This window comes from Ochotona princeps, chromosome 30 (assembly GCF_030435755.1).
Source record: "Ochotona princeps isolate mOchPri1 chromosome 30, mOchPri1.hap1, whole genome shotgun sequence".
NCBI lineage: Eukaryota > Metazoa > Chordata > Mammalia > Lagomorpha > Ochotonidae > Ochotona > Ochotona princeps.
The window spans coordinates 10838599-10860352 of NC_080861.1; the positions used below are offsets into that span (position 1 = coordinate 10838599).

The 21754-nt window shown below is 42.0% G+C and overlaps 1 protein-coding gene across 12 annotated transcripts in view; it reads right to left on the bottom strand.

Moving 5' to 3' along the window:
• The window catches only part of THRB (thyroid hormone receptor beta), a 337755-nt gene that overhangs the window by 46044 nt on the left and 269957 nt on the right, over nucleotides 1-21754 (bottom strand). For all 12 annotated transcript variants that reach the window (XM_058657054.1, XM_058657059.1, XM_058657055.1 and 9 more), the window contains exon 4: nucleotides 14831-15091. In XM_058657054.1, coding sequence (XP_058513037.1) covers nucleotides 14831-15091 — 261 coding nt within the window. The remainder of the gene's footprint in view (nucleotides 1-14830; nucleotides 15092-21754) is intronic.

Consider the following 21754-nt stretch of genomic DNA (forward strand, 5'->3'; position numbering starts at 1 on the left):
GAAAAATTCATATATTCTAGTAAGTGGTTTATTTCAGGCTTGGACTGTTCTAGAGAGACATTTGTGTGTCTAAAGTCAATCCAGTTTTCTCTTTTATATCTTTGCTACTAAAGATTAGAGGAGGGCCAGTTGATTGAACCTACTGCCAATGAAATTATGGAACTGTGAACAGGAATCACTGCTGCTGGTTGCCTCTGCCAAGAGAGAGGTTGTCAAAAGGGCTGGAACACCCAGGCTCTCAGAAAGAGCTACCCCACGTGGAGGAAAGTCCCCATTCTAAAGGTCAAAGGGTGTGGTTCCAGGTATGCAAAACTGCCAAAAGCATATCTAGATAAAAGGCAGTATTTTTAAAAAATTTTCTTTAGAAACTCAAGGGATGTACCAAACTTTTGAGGATACTCTTGTGGTCTTTCTACAATCTTCTATCTCATTGCTTTTTTTTTTTTTTTTTTAATGAGGATTCCAAACTATTACCACTGCAAAGGTGTGAGCTGGGGCAAGCTCCACTAGACGTTCCACACCTGAAGTAGCCCTCTCCACACCCATAGCACATGAGAGCTCATGGGTGCTGGGTCTCTCCTGGATCCTGGGAAACAACACACAGAACTTGGCTATAAATTCCACATGTATTTTATTTGACTTATGGGGAAATTCAGTCCCAATGGGATGTGACTTGTCACAAAGTGGGTGGTGGCTTCTAGGGCCAGGTGCCATACATACTGTGACTCTATCAGTTCTTCCAGGCTAGATGGGCTCTTTGTTTTCCCAAATGATCTGAGTGCTTTCAAGTTAGAACTTGCTTTGAAGAGAAGGGATTTCTGGGGCTTGCTTTGGACCTGGGGTTGGACTTCCCCTGCCCTTCCTATCAATTATATAGACACTGAAACCTCTAGCACCATGCCAAATTCTAACCACCTTAGAAAATTTTATTTCCTCAGTTCCAGCCTGGTTAGTAAGCTCCATTTATGGTCCCCTAAATGGACCTAAATCAGTGTAACTGTATAATTCTTAGTAAGAGAGTATTGTGATATTGCATTAATAGACAGTATCCACAAAGGGTCTGATTAAACCTGTCCCAAGAAATGCTTTGAGGAGGAAAAAACCATAACAAAGAGGTTGTATGGTCACATGAGTTTGGAAAAGAACACATTGTGTATCTTTGGAGAGTCACACACATATAATTGATCTTTGTACACTGAACTGTTTGTATAGCAACACTTGCCAAACATACCTGATCACAGAACCTCGTGTGTCTTGTAACATCTGTCACAAGTTCTCCTGAGCCAGACTTTGAGAAAGCCAGTATTCTGCTCTGTTGGATGTATAGCCTGGAGCCAAGACTGTTTGCTGGGCTGCACCACCTGGATGAGAGATGTGTTTTTCAGGTGATGTACCTGGAGCACAGAGGAGGCGCCTGGGATGCTGCAGCAGGGGAGTGCTCTGTTTTCAGTCTTAGAGGAAAGACACTGGTCAGAAGTGGCAGGGCACTTGGAAGGCCACAGTGGAAGTGTGAGCCCCAGGTAGCCACAGAACAAGACAGGCCTTTGGGGGCTCTTAGATGAACTCTATGTCATTAGGAATGGAAATGCAAAGTTCTCCTTCTTTTAAAGAGTGTTGGACTCTGAATTTGCTTCTATTTTTTTTCTCTTTCAATATTTAATAAAAGCTTTTTGATAGTTCTCGCCTGTTACAGCTCCACAAAAGCATACCCCGGGGAACCTTCTGCACAGAATCCATCACCAAGCAGAATGTGCTTTTGCAAAAATGTGCTTGAAAAAGTGACAGAGTGGTTTATTAGCATAAAAGGACTGCCTTCTGATCCGGTGCAGTGGAACAGAATTGTCTATGATGTGAACATTGAAGTGGGAACAAGACACACTTGGGGCTCAAGTGGTGGAGCCAGTACAGTGATAGAACAGAGAGGGCTTTCGGGGCAACGGAGTTCTCATCAAGGCAGTCCTGGTGGCCTCCTCCACTTGGACACTGTATGTTTTGGCTCTCAGGCTTGGGGACTGTCTGTTTTATTTCATGACACTGCCATGGCTGCCCAAGAAGGTTCACATAGGAGGTACCACACAACTGGTTATAGTAGCCTCTCGCTAGATGAAATATGTCAACTCAGAGATGGAGTAAGTTACAGAAAGCAACCCTTTGTGGCTTCGCAAAGATCACAGAGTAAACTCCCAAGCCTGGAAGTCAGGGAACCTCCTCAAAAGAATCAGCAAGTAGCCCTCCGCCTCTGAGAACTGCCATTCTGCAGCCCACCTCATACTTGCTTTGCCAGAAATGTGGAGCAGGATGGACCAACAAGCCCTGTACGGGGCCTGTGGTCAGCTACATAACTGGCTTTTGAGGAAGGCTGAAGTTGTCCCATGATCTGGTCTCTGCCAGCTTTTCCAGCCTCCCTGACTGTTGCCTTAAGCCCTGGAGTTGCAAGCTCCATTCTATCCTCCTTGTTACTCTTGGTCTAAGCTGGTGTATCAACTTTGATCGCCATCTGAAGCATTTTAGGACTAAATAGTGTAGAAGAAATGGTATGTTCCATGTGACCAGCTCAGTTCACTTTTCCTGGCTTTCACTTTGGGTTTCTGTGACCAAGCAACTACCACTACAAAAGCACTTAGCAATTTGTCATTGCCACTGAAGCCTCTCACAAGGGGCAGTGACTTCTATATATCAGTCTCTGGGCAGAATGCTCTCACGGAAACATGGGCACTCAGCTTGCACCCAACTCCTACAGCAAGCCCACTGAGAGTGGGGCAGAAACCTTGTATTGTATAACCTTAGGTCACCTGGCTCTCTCAGAACAGTTTTCAGTCTTTTTCAAGGATGATATCCTCTGCTTATCTTTTTCATAAAAGGTTTATTTATTTGAGAGGCAGAGTGATGGCTTAGGATAAGAAAGGAAGTGAGAGAGATGGAGGCAGAGAGAAGAGAGAAAGAGAAAGAGGTCCTCCATCCAACTGCTTTACTTCCCCAAATCTACAACAGTCAGGTCTGGATCAAGCCAAATCCAGAAGCCCAAAATTCCATCTGAGTGTCCTGGGTGGGTGGCAGGGGCCTAAGAAATCTGTTGCTGTGGGATTTGGTATGTGTATGATCCGATATTGGATACCAACATCACAAGTGGCGGCTTAACCCAGTGCAGTGCAGCATGGGTTCTATTTTCAACTTTCTTCAGCTCTTACCCATAGATGTGAGAAAACTTCAGAAAGTTCAGAAAGTTGGAGTTCAAAGTGAAGTTTATTTTAGCACCCAAATGTTGAAAGCCATGTATAACTTTTGCTTCTGTGCATTTTGAAGTCCCTCCAATTCTGACCAGATGATGTCATCAGTGTCTGTGGATGCACCTACTACCCCTCTGTGTTGATGGTGCTATGTCCCTCTTGTGCTCTGCACATGCATGGCCAGGCACCTAACAACCATGGATGTCTCCGAGCAATCTTGGATTAAACCTATCTTTGTGCCAGAGTCTGTGGCGTGTTATTATGCATCATCAATTCAACTTCAAGGAGGTCAAGATTTGTTCTGTAATGAGTCATTGGGCTGGAAATTCCAGTTCAATTCCAGTGCTAGTCCAGGGACTGTCTGGCAGAGTAGTTTTGTTGAATGAAAGAATGTTGATTAATGACTTGTGGCCCAGCGCAATGTCTCACATTTAAGAGCCCCATCCAGCATGAAGATCACATAGTAACTTCTGAGACAAAGGCAGAGCACCAAGATCGCTGTGCTGTGAGAGAATAAGCTACTACTATTCAAAGAGAGCTGAGATCCAGACCATAAGAGAAGGCTACCTTTAAGGTAGTGGATGAAGACAATAATGTCATGAAGGATAGGCATAGGAGGAAAGAGACCTCAGGGGGCCAGTAACATGGAAACAGTAGGTAGCGATTCTGGCTTCCTATAAATGGGCTAGCTTGTATCCCAGCTGTTCTACTTCTGATCTATTTCCCTGATGGCTCAAATGCTTTGGCCTCTGACATCACCACATGAGAGACTCAGATGGAGTCTGAGTTTCCTGACTTAGGCATGTGTACAAGATGGATGGTGAGGGCTGGTGTGATGGTTCTACTGGCTAATCCTCCTCCTGCAAGAGCCAGCACCTTATATGGGCACCAGTTATGTCCTGACTGCTCTGCTTCCCATCCTGCTTAGTGCTCATAGCCCAGGAAAGCAATGGAGGATGGCCCAAAGCCCTGGGCCCCTGCACCCATCTGGGAGACCTAGAAGAAGCCCCTGACTACTAGATTCACATCAGCTAGTTACAGCTATTGCAGCCATTTGGTGAGTGAATCAGTGGATGGAAGATCTTTCTCTTTGTCTCTCTTTTTCTCCATAAATCTGATCTGCTTTTCCAATAAGAATAAATAAATCTTTTTAAAAAGTGAATACCATAGGCTCTTGAATATTTGCTTTTGTAAATATCATTTATAGTCTATATTAATATCATATAACCACTCATTCTATGTACTTTTCAGTCATCTATAGTAAGTAGATATATTTTCCCAGGATTCAAAGTGTTAAGATGGTTATTTCATGGTGATTCATCATGAAAAAAAAGCTTTGATGGAAAAGTTGAATGACTGTTGGAGTGCATGGTTTTGATATTTAACAGAAATCCTATACATTTTAGGGTAAAAGAAAGTATGTTAGAGATGAATATTTAAATAATTTGCCTAATAATAAGAATAATAGATGAATGTTAGATTTATTTGCATTTACTTTGCTTGTTTTTTTCCCCAAAACAACCAGTGCAAAATTGACATAATTTTCAAAAGATTTATTCTTTGCTCACTAAAGGTTTCAGTTCTATATTTTCAGTTAAAAATGTTATGATGAAACAAGGTGAAACAGTTCAACGTCCAGATCCTGATGTTAACAGGAGTGAGCCTAAAAAGCTATAAGCAAAATAGAAGAGAGCAGGTGAAAAGGCCACTCCGTGCAATGTTCCACGCCTGTGTGAGTGTCCTTGGGCTGGAAGGTAAGTCGGTGCTTGTCAGGGCCGGGAACAGGAATGAAGAGTAAGCGTAAAATGGCTCCAGGTCTCTTGGGATACTGGGAATGTTCTAACAGAAGATTGTGGTAATGAGTGCACAACCCTATAGAACACTAACAATCACTGAACTCTGCACTTACACAGGGAAATCTGCCGGCATGTAAATGTAGCTCAGCAAAGTCTTACAGAAATAGGTGTGGGCTTACAAATAGCTTGTGCTAATTAAAACTGATTCTTAAAATAAAAAGCTAAAAGTTCACATCACTTATAGATTAGTATCAGGTGTGTTTTTTCCCCCAGACTGAATTGACATATCCTAGAAGGAAGACAAAATGGGCTTTCTTTGAACTTTGCAACCCAACAGACATCACCAAAACCATATGCTACGTGCTGAATACTTCCACTTCAATGAGCCTGGAATCATATGGGATTCTTCTGACACAATGGGGCTTAACCCTTATACTTCTATATGACAAATGCTAGTCAGCCAATAGCTCCTCTATCACGTCTCACTTATTGACGGGGTGCTGATCACTCCAAGCCCTGGCAACACATCTGTTGAAAACTTCAACGACATAAGGAGGTGTCTCATTTAAGACTTTATTCTCAGCACATAATCCAGTATTGGACACACACTCAAATAATAAATTGTTGGCATACATCAAGATGAATTTACACTTTTGTCAACCAAACAGGCATGTTTGGAAGTCACTGTAAGGTTAAGCAGAGTGTGGTTAATACTAGAATAAAATTCTGTGTCATAGAAAGGTGATTAGATTACGAAAAGCAAAGAATGTCTGGCTCATACATGGGGAGAGGAGGAAGTGGTAGTGTCTGACACTCTTGGAAGAGTGCAGGCAGTGGATGGTCAGTGCTGGGAAATGCAGTCTCAAGCTAGGCATCACGCCGTGATTCAACCTTACATGTGCCAGGGGTGACACAGAAACAAGCAGCTTTTACTTGAGATCTTGATTCTCAAGGCCTGGAATTGGTACTTGGAGGGATGATGCTTTCTTCTAACCCAGTGGGAGGATGAACCAGTTCACCACCAAGGATCCAGGCCTCTTGGTTTGTAAGCTGGTAACCGATTTCTAAAGTACACAACAATGTTCGCACATTTGCAGGAACAAAGATCATGTGATGTGATTGTGATTCAGCACTTCTGCCCAAAATGCGTGATCTGATTCTAATCACGAGAAAGCACCAGTCGAACTGAGACTAAGGGACATTCTACAGCATAATCAGTCTGTGGTTTTCCAAAAAATGGCAATGTCATGAAAGACAGAGAAAGACTGTGAGTCTGCTCCAAATTAGGGCAGATCAGCACAAACTCGCAAGACTTCATATGGAGTGAAATAAACCAGGCACAGGGAGCCGGTGTTGCACAATCTCTCTTCTGTATGGAACACTCAAAAGTCAAAGTCATGGAATGGGAGAAGCGGGGTTACCAATGGCTGGTAGGGGGCTGGCAATAAGATGTGTAGATGTTGGTGAAAGAGTCCCCAAAGTTTCTTGTAAAGGGCATGAGTAAGTGTTGGAGATCTGTTGTACAGCTTGCTGACTCCATGATGTACAATATAGTTGAACAGCAGGAGATTCCATCTTAAACGTTCATAACACACATAAAAGCAGGGATGGATGTGAAGTGACATATAGATCAATTTTCCTGGTCAGTAATTTCAAAATATATACACATATCAAAACCTCCCATTGTATGCCAGGAATATATACCAATTATACCGTATCAAAGCAGGAGTGAACCTGGAAAACAAGAGACGCAGGAAACCTAGAGGGCATGCGTAATCTTGGGTCCTGAATGAGGAAGCAAGACTGGGGAAGGACTATGGGTCACACATTTTCTGGCCCACTCTTGTGCAGGATACGAAGCCCCAGGAAATAGTACCAATGCAGCCTTGATGGCCTCTATGAGGGGTGGAGATTACAGTTTGCAGGTTTTGAATAAAGTCCGTAGATTAAACAGTAGTATCTATGTCTGGTTTCCAGATTCTAATCATTGCACCATGATTGTTGAAGAGAGCTTCCGTCAGTGTATTTAGAGTAACAGGAGCTAGTGCCTGCAACTTACTCTCAAATGGTTCAAACATTCACACACACAGGACAATAAAGTTGTTGGTAGGAGGATGTCAATAGCTAGTGAAGAGTATATGGAATTCTTTGTAATATTATGACTTGGGGTAAGCCTGAGCTTACTTTGAAATAAAAAATAAAAAAAGAAAATTTAAACTCTGCCTTAGGATATGTTCCAACAAAATCTAGCTTACTCAAACTTGAAGACTAGGTCACTGGTCAAGTCTTTCTAGTTCAACTTCCAGAAAAGGCAGGACTCAACAAGTGAGCAGATGGTAAAAACAATGGCAAGAACAATCAAAGTACCTTTGATTCAGTCAAGAAAAGTGAGTCAAATGGATTAATGTAAATTTCTCCCTTTTTAGTGATGATCACCAGATTTATATCCTTGACACTGCAAAGTCTGAACAAAGAATCAGAATATACATTCTTTTTCCTTTTAGGGTAAAAATGAGACTTAGAGACAGAATGACAAAGAAAAGTTAGGAATGAGCGTATTGTGTGTGACCAGGAAGAGATTACAAGAAAGCACCATTCTCAGTGTCTGCTCATAAATAATAAGTGAGTTGAACCCCTTGCAGATACTCGTTTCCTTGGAAACCCATTCAATTGAGATTGCTGCAAAAATTAACATGTATTTTTTCCCCCTTAAAGGGCAGTAGCTTCTCTTACTTACACAGTTTTGACCTTTCGCTCTAAATCTTAGGCTTATTGCTTATTGTAAGAAATTCTACCGCAAAGCAAACAGAGTTCAATACATATCTTTTTGTTAGTTCTGAGGCTTGACTTAAAGCAGTACGGCCTCTGCCACCGTGCATTATAGGGCAATACAGGTAGTAGGGGTGTACTCAGACAATAGCCATGTAGACTTAGAAGCCATCAACCTATGCACAATATTCTCAAATGTCAAATGACTTTACAATAGAGATAACTTCAACATAGCAGCATTGTTCTATGCTTTAAGAAGAGAAGTTCAATCATGAGAAATCCTTTATATAAGCCATTCCTGACAAATTTCTTCGGGAAAGGGGTTCACTAAAGGTCATAATCTCGTGTCAGTTCAATGCCATGGGCAACAGGTCAGGAGGATTTCTTACTCTCCTCTCACTCCCGTATTTTGGTATGTTCTGGGTTTCTGGTTAACTCTTCTCTGCACAGGCTCGCATCAATTCTAGTTCAGTGACGGCACTGAAAGGCTCATCTGGAATCGGGCAAAGGATAGGACGACAGGTGAGATGGCGGCTGTGTGTGGGTCCCAGGTGCACTCCGAGCAGTAGTTTCCCAGCACAGAGCACCCGCCTGCTTGCTCTGCCTAGTCTCCATGCGGCCTCTGCCCTTCCAGGGCTGCTCAGAAACCCAAAGCCTCACCGCCCCGAGAGCAAGCAGGGAGGCCAATTCCAGGCACCAACACCTTTGGGATAATACCTAATTCTTCAACAACGGAGGGGAAAAGAAGCCTATGTTGTCTGCGGAATGGAAACTGGAGTCGGAAAGACCTGAGGACTCCCTTGCTCCCAGGAAGTAAGGACACTGCAAGTGATCAGGTAGGCCGATGAATCTTCTAGTCTTCCTGCACCTGGGACTATGCTTTCATGGTGATCACTGGCTTAGATTTTTTTAGTCCATCGCTTCTCGGCCTTTTGGCTAAGATCAAGTGTAGATTTTTTTAGTCCAGTACTGATTTAATTTTTTCTGCCATATTTTCTAAGGAGATATATGATTATCATATTGAAGTACTAGTTTATTTTTTAAAAAATATATTCTTATTTATGTGTATGTGTTTGAAAAGAGAGAGAGAGAATCTTTTAATTACTAGTTCACTTCCCAAACGGCTGCAGTGGCTGGAGTTGGCCCAGTCTGAACCCAGGAGCCAGGAGCTTCTTATGGGCCTTTCCTGTACTCCCATGAGGTATATGGTCCAAAGGCTTTGAGCCATCCCAGGGAGTTGGATGGGAACTGGAGCATGCATGCAAGCTTAGGACTTTAGCCCTCTAAGAGCACCATTTTTAAGAAAGCTAAAAACATTTTTTTCCCTAATGATTACTTTAGCTATAATATAATCTATTTAAATAGTTCCCTGGGACCTACGATGGATCAATTGGCTCATTCACCGCTTACAAGTGCAGGGATCCCATATTTGCACCAGTTCATGTCCTGGCTGATCTACTTTCCATTCAGCTTCCTGCTTGTGGCCTGGGAGGGCAGTAGAGGATGGTCCAAAACCTTAGGCCCCTGTACCCATGTGGGAGACCCAAAAGAAGCTTCTGGCTCCTGGTTTTGGATTCGCTCAGTTTCAGTCTTTGCCGTCATCTGGGGAGTGAACCAGTGGAAGGAAGATCTTTCTCTCTGTCTCTCCTTCTCCCTGTAAATCTGCCTTTCAATTAAAAAAAATTTAAATAAAGGTGCACAGACCACAGCTGTACACACATCCTCCTCATTGGGTGGCTGTGTGAATACTTCTGGGAATATTATAAGAGGAACTGTTGCACAACAACAATGTCTCAAGGAAAACGAACTTGGACAGAACAGATCCTTGAAGTCCTGAGAGCTGCCTCTCTTTGACAATATTGTTTCTACTTCCCTTCTCCGTTACCTCTGGTTAAGAGTCTTTCTTTCTTGCCTTCTGTTTCTGAAGGATTCTGTCACATAGCTCTCCCTCTTGTACTATGCCAACGTTGGTAGACAGCGCTTGTGCTCATGATGAGCTCCCAGTCTGCCCAAGCGCCCTTGCGGTGTATGAATCACAGCTGTGCTCGGCGGACTGCAGACACTGAAGGATGGACAGCAGAGCCAGAGTGGAGAGTAGAGACGGATGGGGCTCTAGAGTAAGGGGGTGGGGAGGGGCTCAAGCTTCCAGATCTCTCATTCACCTAAAGATGCCCTTGTACTTCACTTAAGGGCAAGATGGTGATCAGCCACTGAAAACGTGAATGTCTGACTTGAGGGATGATCATGCATGCAATGGCTTGCATTTATGTCTCCATTTTTCAGAACGCTTTGTTATTTTGGTACATGAGAATTGTACATCATTTAAAATTGCCATCACTGATATGATTCTTTCTTTTTCTCTTGATAAAGAACATGAGTTAGTAGTCTGCCACTTTGCTGACATAAGATATTGTTTTAAAAATTACTTTGACTTGTCCAAATCTTGAGTAGTGGTTTAATAAATTCTGGGACATCTATAAGCACGGATAATCTATAGCCAATAAAAGCTGGGATCTAGGAGAATATTTAATGGCATAGGGAAATGTTCATGATATATTGATAAGTACCAAAATCTGATTAAAAATGATATGTCCAATATATCAAGTTTGTAAAAAAAAAAAAAGAAAAGAAAGGAAAAAAGATGTGCCCAGGAAAAAGACCAAAATATTGCAAAAATTATCAAAGCTTGTCCTTGGGGGACATAACATATGATTTGAACAATGATCTGCAATATTAAAAATGATAGAAATTTTCTTTTTTTTTTCTCAATTGACCATTTAGGGCTTTTATCATGAGAAACAGTAACTTGTCATTAAAATGACTTTGGCTATTGTCACTTGCCTTCCTAGCTATCGTAACTCATGACTTTGATATTAAGCTTGGAGCAGATCTACCTGTCTTCCTTTGCAGACAGGGAGGTAGGCCAATCACTGCCTCTGTTTCCCCAACTAATATCAAACGCAAACATCAAAATATGGAGACCTAACTGTTTCAATGGTTAGATCCAGGCCTCTGTCTAGGAGCATCCTTGTGGGACTAGAGAGATTCTGTGGGTCCTCGAAAAGCCCAAGGAGGACATGAAGTGACAGAGTAGACACACTTTGCAGGAACTCGAGGAGGATCAGACTTCCAGCCTAACAGTGTAGGACTTTCAGAAGACTTCGTGTCTCAGAGTTGAGTGTTCCCAGGTGGGTGTGTGATTCGGAGCTTGCGATATAGTTGGTTATTAAGGTAAGCCTGGCCTAAGGAAAAGCCCCCAATATAGAAATAGACTCCAGAGCTTCCTAAGTGCAAACCAAAGAAAAATACACATTCCCCAAGTGCCCACTAGGTGGCACACCCTTTCTTAAGACTAAGCTATTCTCCAGCCCTTCACTTCCTGATCCTCAGGTCCAAGAACTATCTAGAGCACTGGCTCCACCCAGATTTCTGCGCTCCACTCTGGGGCTTTCAGCTCAGTAGTGTGGACAGAGGCTGAGGTATTCATTTCTAACAGTCTCCAGGTGCTGCTGCTGGCCCTGGCTGGCTGCCCACACTTTGAGCAGACTGAGTACTGACTCTGGGAAGAGAGGAAAAAGGCAGGGAACAACAGGATGTGGGCTTCAGAATCAAGCAATCAATTCAAATGAGCATGCCAGTGCCAACGTCACAGAGCTAGGGGGACAGGTGTGCTGGGGGGAGGAAATGCGAGGAAATGTTCCCACTGGGAGAGTCTCTGATACCCGGATAGACTGGAGCTGTGGGCTTTGCAGCATAATGTGAGGATTCCACGTGCTGCCAATAAAATGCTTGCAGACACAGGAACAGTTGAACAGAGAACCAGTATTCAGTGCAGAATGAAAAACATAACATTAAATACAAGTCCAAAGTAATCCTAAAGAGAAAAAAAAAATCCTGAGATTGCTACAAACAAAAATCAACGATTCCACAGTGCTTGGAGTGAAAGGTCACAAAGCCAGTCTGGAAAGCAAAGCAGAACCATAGTTCTAGCCACATCCGACCGACCAAGCAAGTCTGACAACACCCAACATACCGACTACACATGTGTGTTGGTGCTCCACTGCTGCAGGAGGTCCTGCAGTTTATTCTTAATTTCTGCACTCATACCAACAGACAATGTTATCAAGTTTTTGGAAGAATACTATTCACAGATCATAGTTAGAGGTACAGGGGTTAAGCCTGACCCGACTGCCACTTTGGAAGATGGGTTTATTGCACAATTTCAAACAGCCAACTTGTATTTTTTTGCATATTCCATTGCAGATTTTAATGTTTCCATATCTTTTCACCACAGTTTGCTCTTACTAATTCCTTGTGGATCCTTGGAATGAGGAAAGTTGGCTGTTCTCTTGGTCCCATTGTTATTTCTTTATACCTGGACATCAAAGACAATATACTACATGTAGTGGGTACTTGACAAACATTGAGCAATCAATGGAATTGTAGCCTAGGATGAGGATATTTTGCATAACAGCCAGTTAGCCAGGAAACATACAGCATGGAGGATATTAAAACCAAACTCCCTGCACAGTGACTGTACTTGTGTATGAAGCCCTTCGAAAAATAAGTTGTGTGTTAAAGTGTAGTTGATTTTGGAAGAACAGAATTTTGAAATCCATGCACATAAGGGATCTTCAAAAATTCATGGAAAATTCATGTTATAAAAAAAATCCTAGGATGTAAACATTTTTGTGCCAAAATGAATCTAACTTTTTTCATTCTTTCACAAACTTTTTGAAGTATCATCATAGAAGTAACAGCCAAGCATAGCAGATGGAGAAGAACCAACTCCAGAAAAAAAAATGATGAAGCACATTGTTTTCCTGACTTCATTGGTGCCTCACTAAACACAGGTGTGTACTATGAGGCAGAGAAATTTCATTTATATGATTTTGGAGCCATGAGAAGTAGTCTTTCTAGCAGTATTTTCCTGTTGAATCAAGGCATTGCCTTATATCCATGTCACGGAGCCTTGTTGGTCTTCCAGGAACCATAGGAGAGTTTGCCCTAGTGGTCTCCCTTCATTACTAAAATCTTGAGGAAGAACTTTCAAAATTTTCTTCCATTTTCTTATGAAATGTTTTACCCACCCTACAGTTGTGTGCCCTGCTCACGTATGCCCCATTCCTTACCAGGCACACAGTGCTGGCCAAAGAATTGGTTTGATTTAATAATGGTGCATCCCTAACCACAATGGACACAGTAACGACCATAGTTGCCCTTCAGAGAGTACTGTATGTCAGGTACTATACTAAATGTGTAAACACATGATCTTATTGCATCCTTTTTCACCCTTATTTCATCCTTATTCATCCTTATTTCATCACTTAAGTTTGCTCAAGGACAGAAAATAGACAGTTTAGGATTCTAGCCAAAATATGTCAGTCTCAAAAACATGTAGTCTCAACCACAGTACCCATACTTAGGGTCTTGGTTGTGTACTAAGACTATCTCTTCTTGCTTCGAAGGTGCACCAGCAAAGTGAAAGTGATAGGTTGGAAACTGCAAGTACTCAAAACCCCTATTTCTGAAAAATTTTAGGCGGAGTCTATGAATGAGCTACTGTGAATGAGTTACTATGGGTACCAATTGTGCATGAATCAAGTTTAGTTCATGAGGTCCTTAAATCATGAGGACACTATAGTTTCCTCGTGGTATTTCACTGTCAACCAAAGACTGGCATTGTTTTAATGGTAACCCATAAAAGCTGAAGCTACAATCTGGTCATAATTGCTAGGATGACTTCTCCACTGTGTACTGAGCAAATGTGCATGTTTGGGCATACATACACGGACAAACCTCTCCTACATCCTTTGAAAAATTTTTTTTTGCTTTTCAAAAAAACATGAATTTTAACTTCTCAAATTTTCTGCTAGCAAATACGAGAGATAATTCAAACCCAAATATTTCCAAATGGAAGACTAATCATTTTGGCCACTCTCAGAACCCATAGCCAGATTTCACGACTGTATGAGAAGGCACTAGTTCCAACTGGGCCACTTGGCACATTCAACTCCCCAAGTAACCTGGTGCTTCCCATGGGCTTTCCAAGTGTTTCAGAAAAACTAAAAGGCCAGCTCTTTGGCAGCTATGATTACATGTTTACATTCGTTAGGACAGCTTGTAAAAACACCTCATGGCATATATGTCTTTGCACATTGCATTCTTATGCATTGGTATATGATTGTAACATTTTTAAACATATGAAAAACATTATCTTGAGTTCCCAGTCCTTAATACCAAAGAAAAACCTGAAGAGGCTATTTTATTATTATTATTTTTTAGACTCAACATTGACAATTAAACTGGGAAGATATGTGAACTTGGACATTTAAAGACATGATGAGAGAAGTCGATTTGGGGGAGCCCTAAGACCATCAAGAGATCAGCGCACAGGCATCTGTCGGGCGGAGGCCACCTGAGGCAAAGGCGGTTAAATCCCATGCAAGCGGCAACTTAGGCCACGCTAACAGTTTTTTTTCTCCCCTTGGGAGGTGACAATCTGCTAATACCATAATCTCTCTCCTTTTAGGATAACAAAGATTTACTATGTAAAAGACAACAACTTAAAACCTCTCTTCTGAGCATGAATTGTCTATTTAGGTTAAAGGTAGGCTTTAAAATCCCATTAGCTTGGGAAAACACACACACAGATGTGCACATGCGTGCAAACACACATATATCAAAGCAGGCAGTTCTATACCTACAGCGATGTCTGTTTTGCCTTAGATCCCCAAACAGAATGAAAGCTAAAACTAACCATTCTTCCGTTCATTAGAGAAGTAAAAATGTCTTCTCCCTAAACGTCCCAACACAACACGAAACCGAAATGCACTGCTTTCCTTTGACTCCCATTTCCATTACTGATGCTTAAAGAAAGGTTTGGAGATCCAGAAAGTTCGACGCAGAACAGGTGGGGGAAACACTCGCACTGGCACACGGGAGGAGAGGACAGCCGAACACACAGGCACGGCAGAGAGGTTTTCCTTCCGGCAGCACGAAATCGCATCTTAAAAACAACGACAACAAAACAGTTACCTTTACATCTCTTCTCCTCCGTCTGGAAGGGCTGGGCGCTGGAGACACTCTGGTCGCTCACATCGTCGGGGTCCAGGTGGAATATTGAGCTAGTCCAAGTGTTCTGGATGAGCTGTGGTGACGACTGTTCGTTTTTCAGCGTGCTGCGCCTCTCCGGGTGGCTCTTCCTGTGCAGGCAGGCTTCAGACATTCCTCCTAGCTTCCAGGCGTGCTCTCCGTCTGCACAGGGCTTTGGTTTGTCCCAGGCCTGAAGGCCATTTTCTGCATGGTGGAAAAACAGAAGCTGATGAGCTGTTGGCATTGTCAACAGTTTGCTGAGATGCAGAGCTTTGGGAAGCCAGTTGCTTTTCAGTTCTTTGGGGCTGACAGTATTCATTTGTACCTCGATTTGACAGCAGTGATAAGATGCAGGGTTGGTCAGCCTTGGGCATTTAACCATGTCCTGTGGCTTGCCTGTCGCAGTGATCAACACATGCCTTCTTATTTTTAGTGCCTAGAAAGACACCAGCTCCTCCATGGAGAAGCGTGCTTTCACTAATTCCACTCCACCTCAGTGGCCCATGAGCGGGTTCACACCCTTCATGTTACTGCACAGATGACCATGTGAGGTCCTGAGAGTCAGGGTTGGCCTGAGGTCAGATGCTTAGGCCATAAAACAGCCAGGATTCAGCCTTGTTTGACTTGGGTGTTATCACAGGCTGACCTGAGGGACACCCTGGGACTTACTTGGGACAGGCTTACGTGGCCACACTGAGGGTGACAACTCTGTTGTGACTATCCCCAATGGTCTAAAAACACCACAGAACAAAAACAGAACACAAAAACACTGGCTTGCACAGAGAGGTTGTAAATGGTTTCTGTATAGTCCTGGTTAGGCAAGCAGATCAGAGGAAGAAGGCATATACGGCTTTAATGTAGAGCAAATTAAGGGTCCTAATATTAGAATGATGAGTTCCAAACTTCTTTGCAGGGGTGCCTGAAGGTTAACTAGTTATATACATTATATTGCTTGTATCTGTCCATTCATCAGGATTTTAAGCTCTGCTCTCTAGAAAATGGAAAGAAAAGGAATATGATGAATAGCCTTAACTGTCTGTGGATAAAGAGTGGAGAGCAAAAGAAGACAGCTGATAAACAGCCTAGTATACATATTTAGATGCATGTTGTACATATATTTAAAAAAACAGAATCCATCTGGTCATCCATATTTCCAGAAATTCTTAGTTTGTCAAAATTAGAAAAAAAAAGAGTTCTTCTCTTAAACAACTAATAGCAAATGATCTAAGGACTGGAATTTATATGTGGATTTTTATTTTATGCCAAAATAACTAATGACCATGATGCTTAGAGAGATAATAGGAAATTTTAAGCTGCCTCTCAGATACTTCAAATGAATCTGAAGCTATTTAATTCAGAGATAAGGGTGCTTTAGGTTTTCATAGCATCTTCCGTAAACTTATTGGACATCTTCATCTGATGTCAGGATGGCTTCTCTAACAACTTTTGGAAGTTATATTCCCCCTTACATGTGTTCAGCTATTAAAGGAAAATTCCATTGCCCAAGTACACTTATCTACTCCAGGAGAAGACCATTGGCAGCAGAGATGATAACCAAGTCAGAACTGGCATGAGGTTTCTTTGTTACAGGAAATGGAAATGCCATAGTTTGAAATTTGATCACAGTGTGTTGGCTTTTTGTTGCAATGCTTTATCTTATTCAGAGAGGAGCTATGGAGATTCAAAAAAGGCTGTGCTAGGTAATGCAAGAGGTAAGGTAAAAAAAAACGTTGTTTTTTCTCTTCCCATAGTTTATATTATTTACTGCACAATGAATCAGAAAGACCTGGACTCCAGTTCTTTGACTTTGCACCCATGCAGCTAGTGGTGTAATTATAAGCACTTATTCTCAAGGTCTCTAAAAACAACATAGCTGATTGAGATCTTAGGAGTTTGCATTCCATTTTAAACTAGCCCAATCTACGTAGAGTTCATTTAAATATCTCTTATCTGTGAGGGTTTCAGATTTTCATGAGCTAAATATAAGGCTACTGAATGCAAGGGTTAATTTTGGGCTTAACTTTCACAGATATTAAAAGCCTTACCTCCCCATCCCTCAGAAACAGGAAGAAGAAATAGAAAACTTGGAAACAATGATCACACCCACTGCTCCCTAACCCTTCATCCTTCCCACCCTGATCAACTGTTAACATAATCTAAAACACCGAAAAAAAAAAAAGCAAAACCAAAACAAAAAAAAAAAGCCTATGTCCCATGCATATTTCTAGCGTATCTGCTTTATGATCAGCAACTCTTAGATTCTGAGCAAATTGCACCCTGTAAAGCTCAACTTAAACAATGGGAAAGTTCTCATACTATTGTGTAAAGCCTTCGACTTTGGGTTTTCCTACAAAACGTCTTAACATTTGGCATTAATTCCCCTGCCCCAAAAGAAATGAGGGAATGTAGACAAATTGAGTACACATCACTTCTTAATGAAAGGATGCTTGGATGAGAATTGCTGGGAGGCAAGCCTCCCCTCAACGGGACCTTCCCCTTTAAACCACAGCCAGGGAAAGCTTGCTCAGCACAACCCTTGGGCAAGCACGCAAGGAGGCCATAGCTGGGGTGAGGTAGGGACTATTGTTGCCTTCAACATTACTACAAGAAGCAGCTGTGATGGTTTGAGAAAAGCACTTCCTTCATAGGAGGCATTTACAAGCTCATAATTATAGTTTATAATTACATTTACAATAATGACATTCAGTTGCTTAATTGACAGGTTGATTGGTTGAGGCATTGCTGGGAAACTTAGACACTGAAAAAACTGGCTGGGTCATGGGAAAATTTATTAAAAAAAAAGTTCTTGATTCGCATCCTCTCAAGAATGTGGTAAAGAGGGCACATGTAATGCCTCTTCCATTCCCCAAAAGATATGAGACCCCCCACTGTATCAACCTTTCTTAATTTGCCCGCTGGGTGTTCTGCTGGTGGTGAGAGCCACAGGTTATGTCCATATACATACGGTGGGAAATAATGGTTTCCTGTGTTGTGTTTACTATGTTCAATGTCTACACCCTTTGATACCCCTCCCCAAATAATGGATGAGCCATTTCTTTACAGAGAGATTAATATCTCTAAAGTTTAAGTCAGTGACTCTCACGTTTTGGTATGTGCCACAGTCCTCTGAGATGCTGCTGTTAAGTAACACTGCAGGTCAGGCTCTTGGAAGCCAGGGGCTGTGCTTCACCTGGGGACACAGCACTTTCTTGTTTCCCCTCCACCCTCCTTTATTAGAAAGGCAGAGTTATAGACAGGGATTTTGTTCACCCACTGGTTCATTCCCCAAATGACCACAACAGCCAGTGCTGAGCCAGCGTAGGGTAAGCTGAAACCAGGAGCTAGGAATACCATCTGGGTCTCCCACCTGGATGACAGGGATCCAAGTCCCTGAGCTTCTTCCTGGACAAGGTAAAGATCTACCAAGTTCTCCAGGTGATTCTGATACTCAATGGAGCATGAGACCCATAGGGTTAAGGCACATCTGAGATAACAATAACAATAGCAACAACAAAATCAAAAAATGATTGACAGGTTTTGAGTAAGCATGCTATTTCCATCTCAGGCTCTAATGTCTTACATAGCCTTGGAGTACCTTTGCATTGTCATAAAAAAATCAACATTTTGTGAATTAAAAGATAGGTGTTAATTGGATGATATAAATTCCAAGTGGTGCTGTAAATACAAGTTGTTGTTCTGCACATTATCTGGGACATAGTGCAAACACTAGTTACAAAAACAATCAATCAATCAAACAAAAACACCTTAAAAAGGAGATACTATGGGACTGGTACTGTGGTGTAGCACGTCAACCCTGTGCCTGTGATGCTGGCATTCCATATGTGTGCTGGTTTGAGTCCCAGCTGCTCCACTTCGAATCCACCTTCTTGCTAATGTGCCTGAGAAACCAGCAGGAAATGGCCTGATTGCTGGGACCTCTGCACCTGTGTAGGAGACTTGGTAGAAGTTCCTGACTCCTGGCTTCTGCCTGGCCCAGCAGTGGCCATTGCTACCATTTGGTGAGTGAACCACTGGGTGGAAGCTCTGTCTCTGAAACTCTGTGCTTCAGATAATTAATTAAAAATTAAGTATATAAAGGAGATTCTGGAAATGATCACATCTTGTTGTTCACATTAACTATGTACCCTTGGCTATTTAGTGGATCCCAGATAGTATCTGGTTTTAATATTTCACATTTTAGACACCACGACGGTTATCAACTTGTCAGTTATGATGCAGATTGACAAGCAGAATTAAAAACAACAACCAGGCTGTGTTATGTGAACTGTTACTAGATACATACAGACCTGTGTATTTCAAGGGAGGTGAATGATTGAGTTTGCCCTTCCTTGATGAGCATCATTCACATGGCACTAACCCTAACCTTACCCTAACCCTAACCTCTAACCCTAACCTAATGACACAGCATTGACCTAAAGGGCTCTTTTGCAATAGAGAAACAGCAATCTCATTACTGCAGCTCCTTACACGCTATTCCTGAAGAGTTCACTAAAGATGATAGAAATAAAATCTGTCCACCCGAAAAGGGAGAATGATATTAAGATATTCAAGTATTTCAGCATACAACAGCAAAGTGGTACCTTGGGAAAGAACTAAGGCAATAGAAATAAGATTCTAAACAAGTGGTTGCAGAAGTTACCCTCCTAGAAATGCTTTTCTGATTAAAATTGTTTTGCATTTTAGAGGAAGGATACCATATACAGGGTTTGGTATTCAGGGTTCAAATTCTGGCTGTGATTCTGGCTCAATTACACTACATCTGTGGATTTCTTTGCTATATATCTCTAGTACTTGTCTATGTCTTTTCTCAGGCAAAAACTTAGCATGTCCCCCTTGTATTATGTCAATGGCACACCATATTTTCCCCCCTCACTAGACTCTAACCACTTTACCCACCTCTCAATTTGCACAGCTTGAAGCATAATACCTTAACACGACAGGACTTCAGTAAATATTTGAAACATTTGAATGTAACATAGAAAGATCCAAATACTCCTGAAGCTGAGCAGGACACAGACAATCCTTTACTTATCCTAGAATTTCTATCCATTGAGTCATGATTTGCTCTATGCAAGACAGAGTGAGCCACAACTGGTTAGCCATCCATGTTCTGCAGTGTTCTTCCATGAACAGAGGCTGTAATATAGACATGTCTGTGGACATAGACAGCCGGAAGGGCAGGTAGACATCTCTGTTTTCCTAGTCCCCACACTGCGTAAACCAACTGCTTTGACTTTGGCATTGGTATTCCATGTACACTCCGCCTAAACCACAGGCTTAGCTCATTGCTTGCTGCCCAGACATGTGTCTGGTGAAAAACTCCACAAAGACTACCAAGGCAAAGGCTGTTGGTGTCTCAACACTGTCTTTTCAGGACTCTGAACTATGCACATATTCTTGCTAGTCTGCTAATGCCCGCGACAGTCTGCTGGCTCATGTTTCCGAGTGCCTGTCAGTCCATCTTGGTGTTTGCACTTGGCCTGGGAAACTTCACAATGGCCTGATGCTACAGTCCCCGGGTGCCACTTGCTACCATTATGAGGGTCTCTGCAGAGGCAGTGCTGGCCAAGCTGAGGTCATGAGACTTTCACTTTTGGAATAATTGGGCAAGGGATGGGGACTATGTTTGAAATACAGAGAAGTTGAATTGGTTACTATTTTGAAAGGACATACACTACTGCCACTTTGAAAAATTGTGATGGAAGGATCTTACTAGGTCTTGTTAGGAAATAGGGGTGAAAACGCCTCACAGTGCTGGTGTGAAGATTGTGTGTGCTGACCTACGTATCAGGTAGAGCTCTGAGTAGAGATTCACTGAGTAGTTATGGATTCCACTTCTTTTTACTGCTTTGGGATCAACTCTTCACTTCTCAATTCATGGGAAGCAACGTGAAGAATGGATTCTCATGCTCTTCCCCACCCCTCCCCCCAATCTTGTGCAGCCTCTCAGTTCAGTTCTGGTCCTACTCACATGGCCTTTTCCTGTTTTTCAGTCTGCCAACAAGCTTTGTTTCCTTCAAAACACACCCATTTTTGTCCTAATAGCATGTAATTGTATGTTGTTTCTAAGAAATTATTGGTATGTGTGTTAGCATTCCCAATATGAACACTCAGACCCTCAGAGGGTGACCAGATACTATTTTGGTATTCTACATAATTTAGTCTTGACTCTTGTAAGACACAAGGAAGCATGGGTCACAGCTGGTCAGGGGGACCTCCCAGACCACTGGTTTCTAAAAGAATTGGCGGTAAGAGATGAGAAAGAGACAAAAGCAAAATTATTGGTGTGTGTATGGTACTTTATATACCTAATAACAACACACGAGCACTTTCAGAAAGTTTGCAGCAAATGAAATTAAAAATGAGTGCCTCCATTTTTTTTAAATCATGCATGCAAGGCATCTTTCAAAAGTTCCTCAAGATGAATTTTATGAGGGAACTGTGCATGGAGTTAATATTTTCACACCAAAATGAACTTTTATTTTATTTCCATTTTGTCACAAACCCTTAGGAGCACCTTCTTTTTCCCAAGGTGAAGGAGAGTTAAAATTTACTGACCACTGACTATTTGCCAGTCTACCAGCTAGGAACTACAAGTAAAACTTACTGTTAAATGAACACCTACTATGTACTAGGTAGCATTCCAAGCACTTTTTATGTATTGTCTCATGTAACTGACATAACTATATTAATTAGTAGATATTATTTCTGTCATTTATTTCACCCAATGAGGAAAAAAGGGAGGTTAGAAGTTAACTGATTTCTATTTGTGCTTGGGATGTGTTGCAATGTGCTTCGATTACATATCCACCTGCTTAGATCTGAGGGCTCCTGAACAGCTGAGAT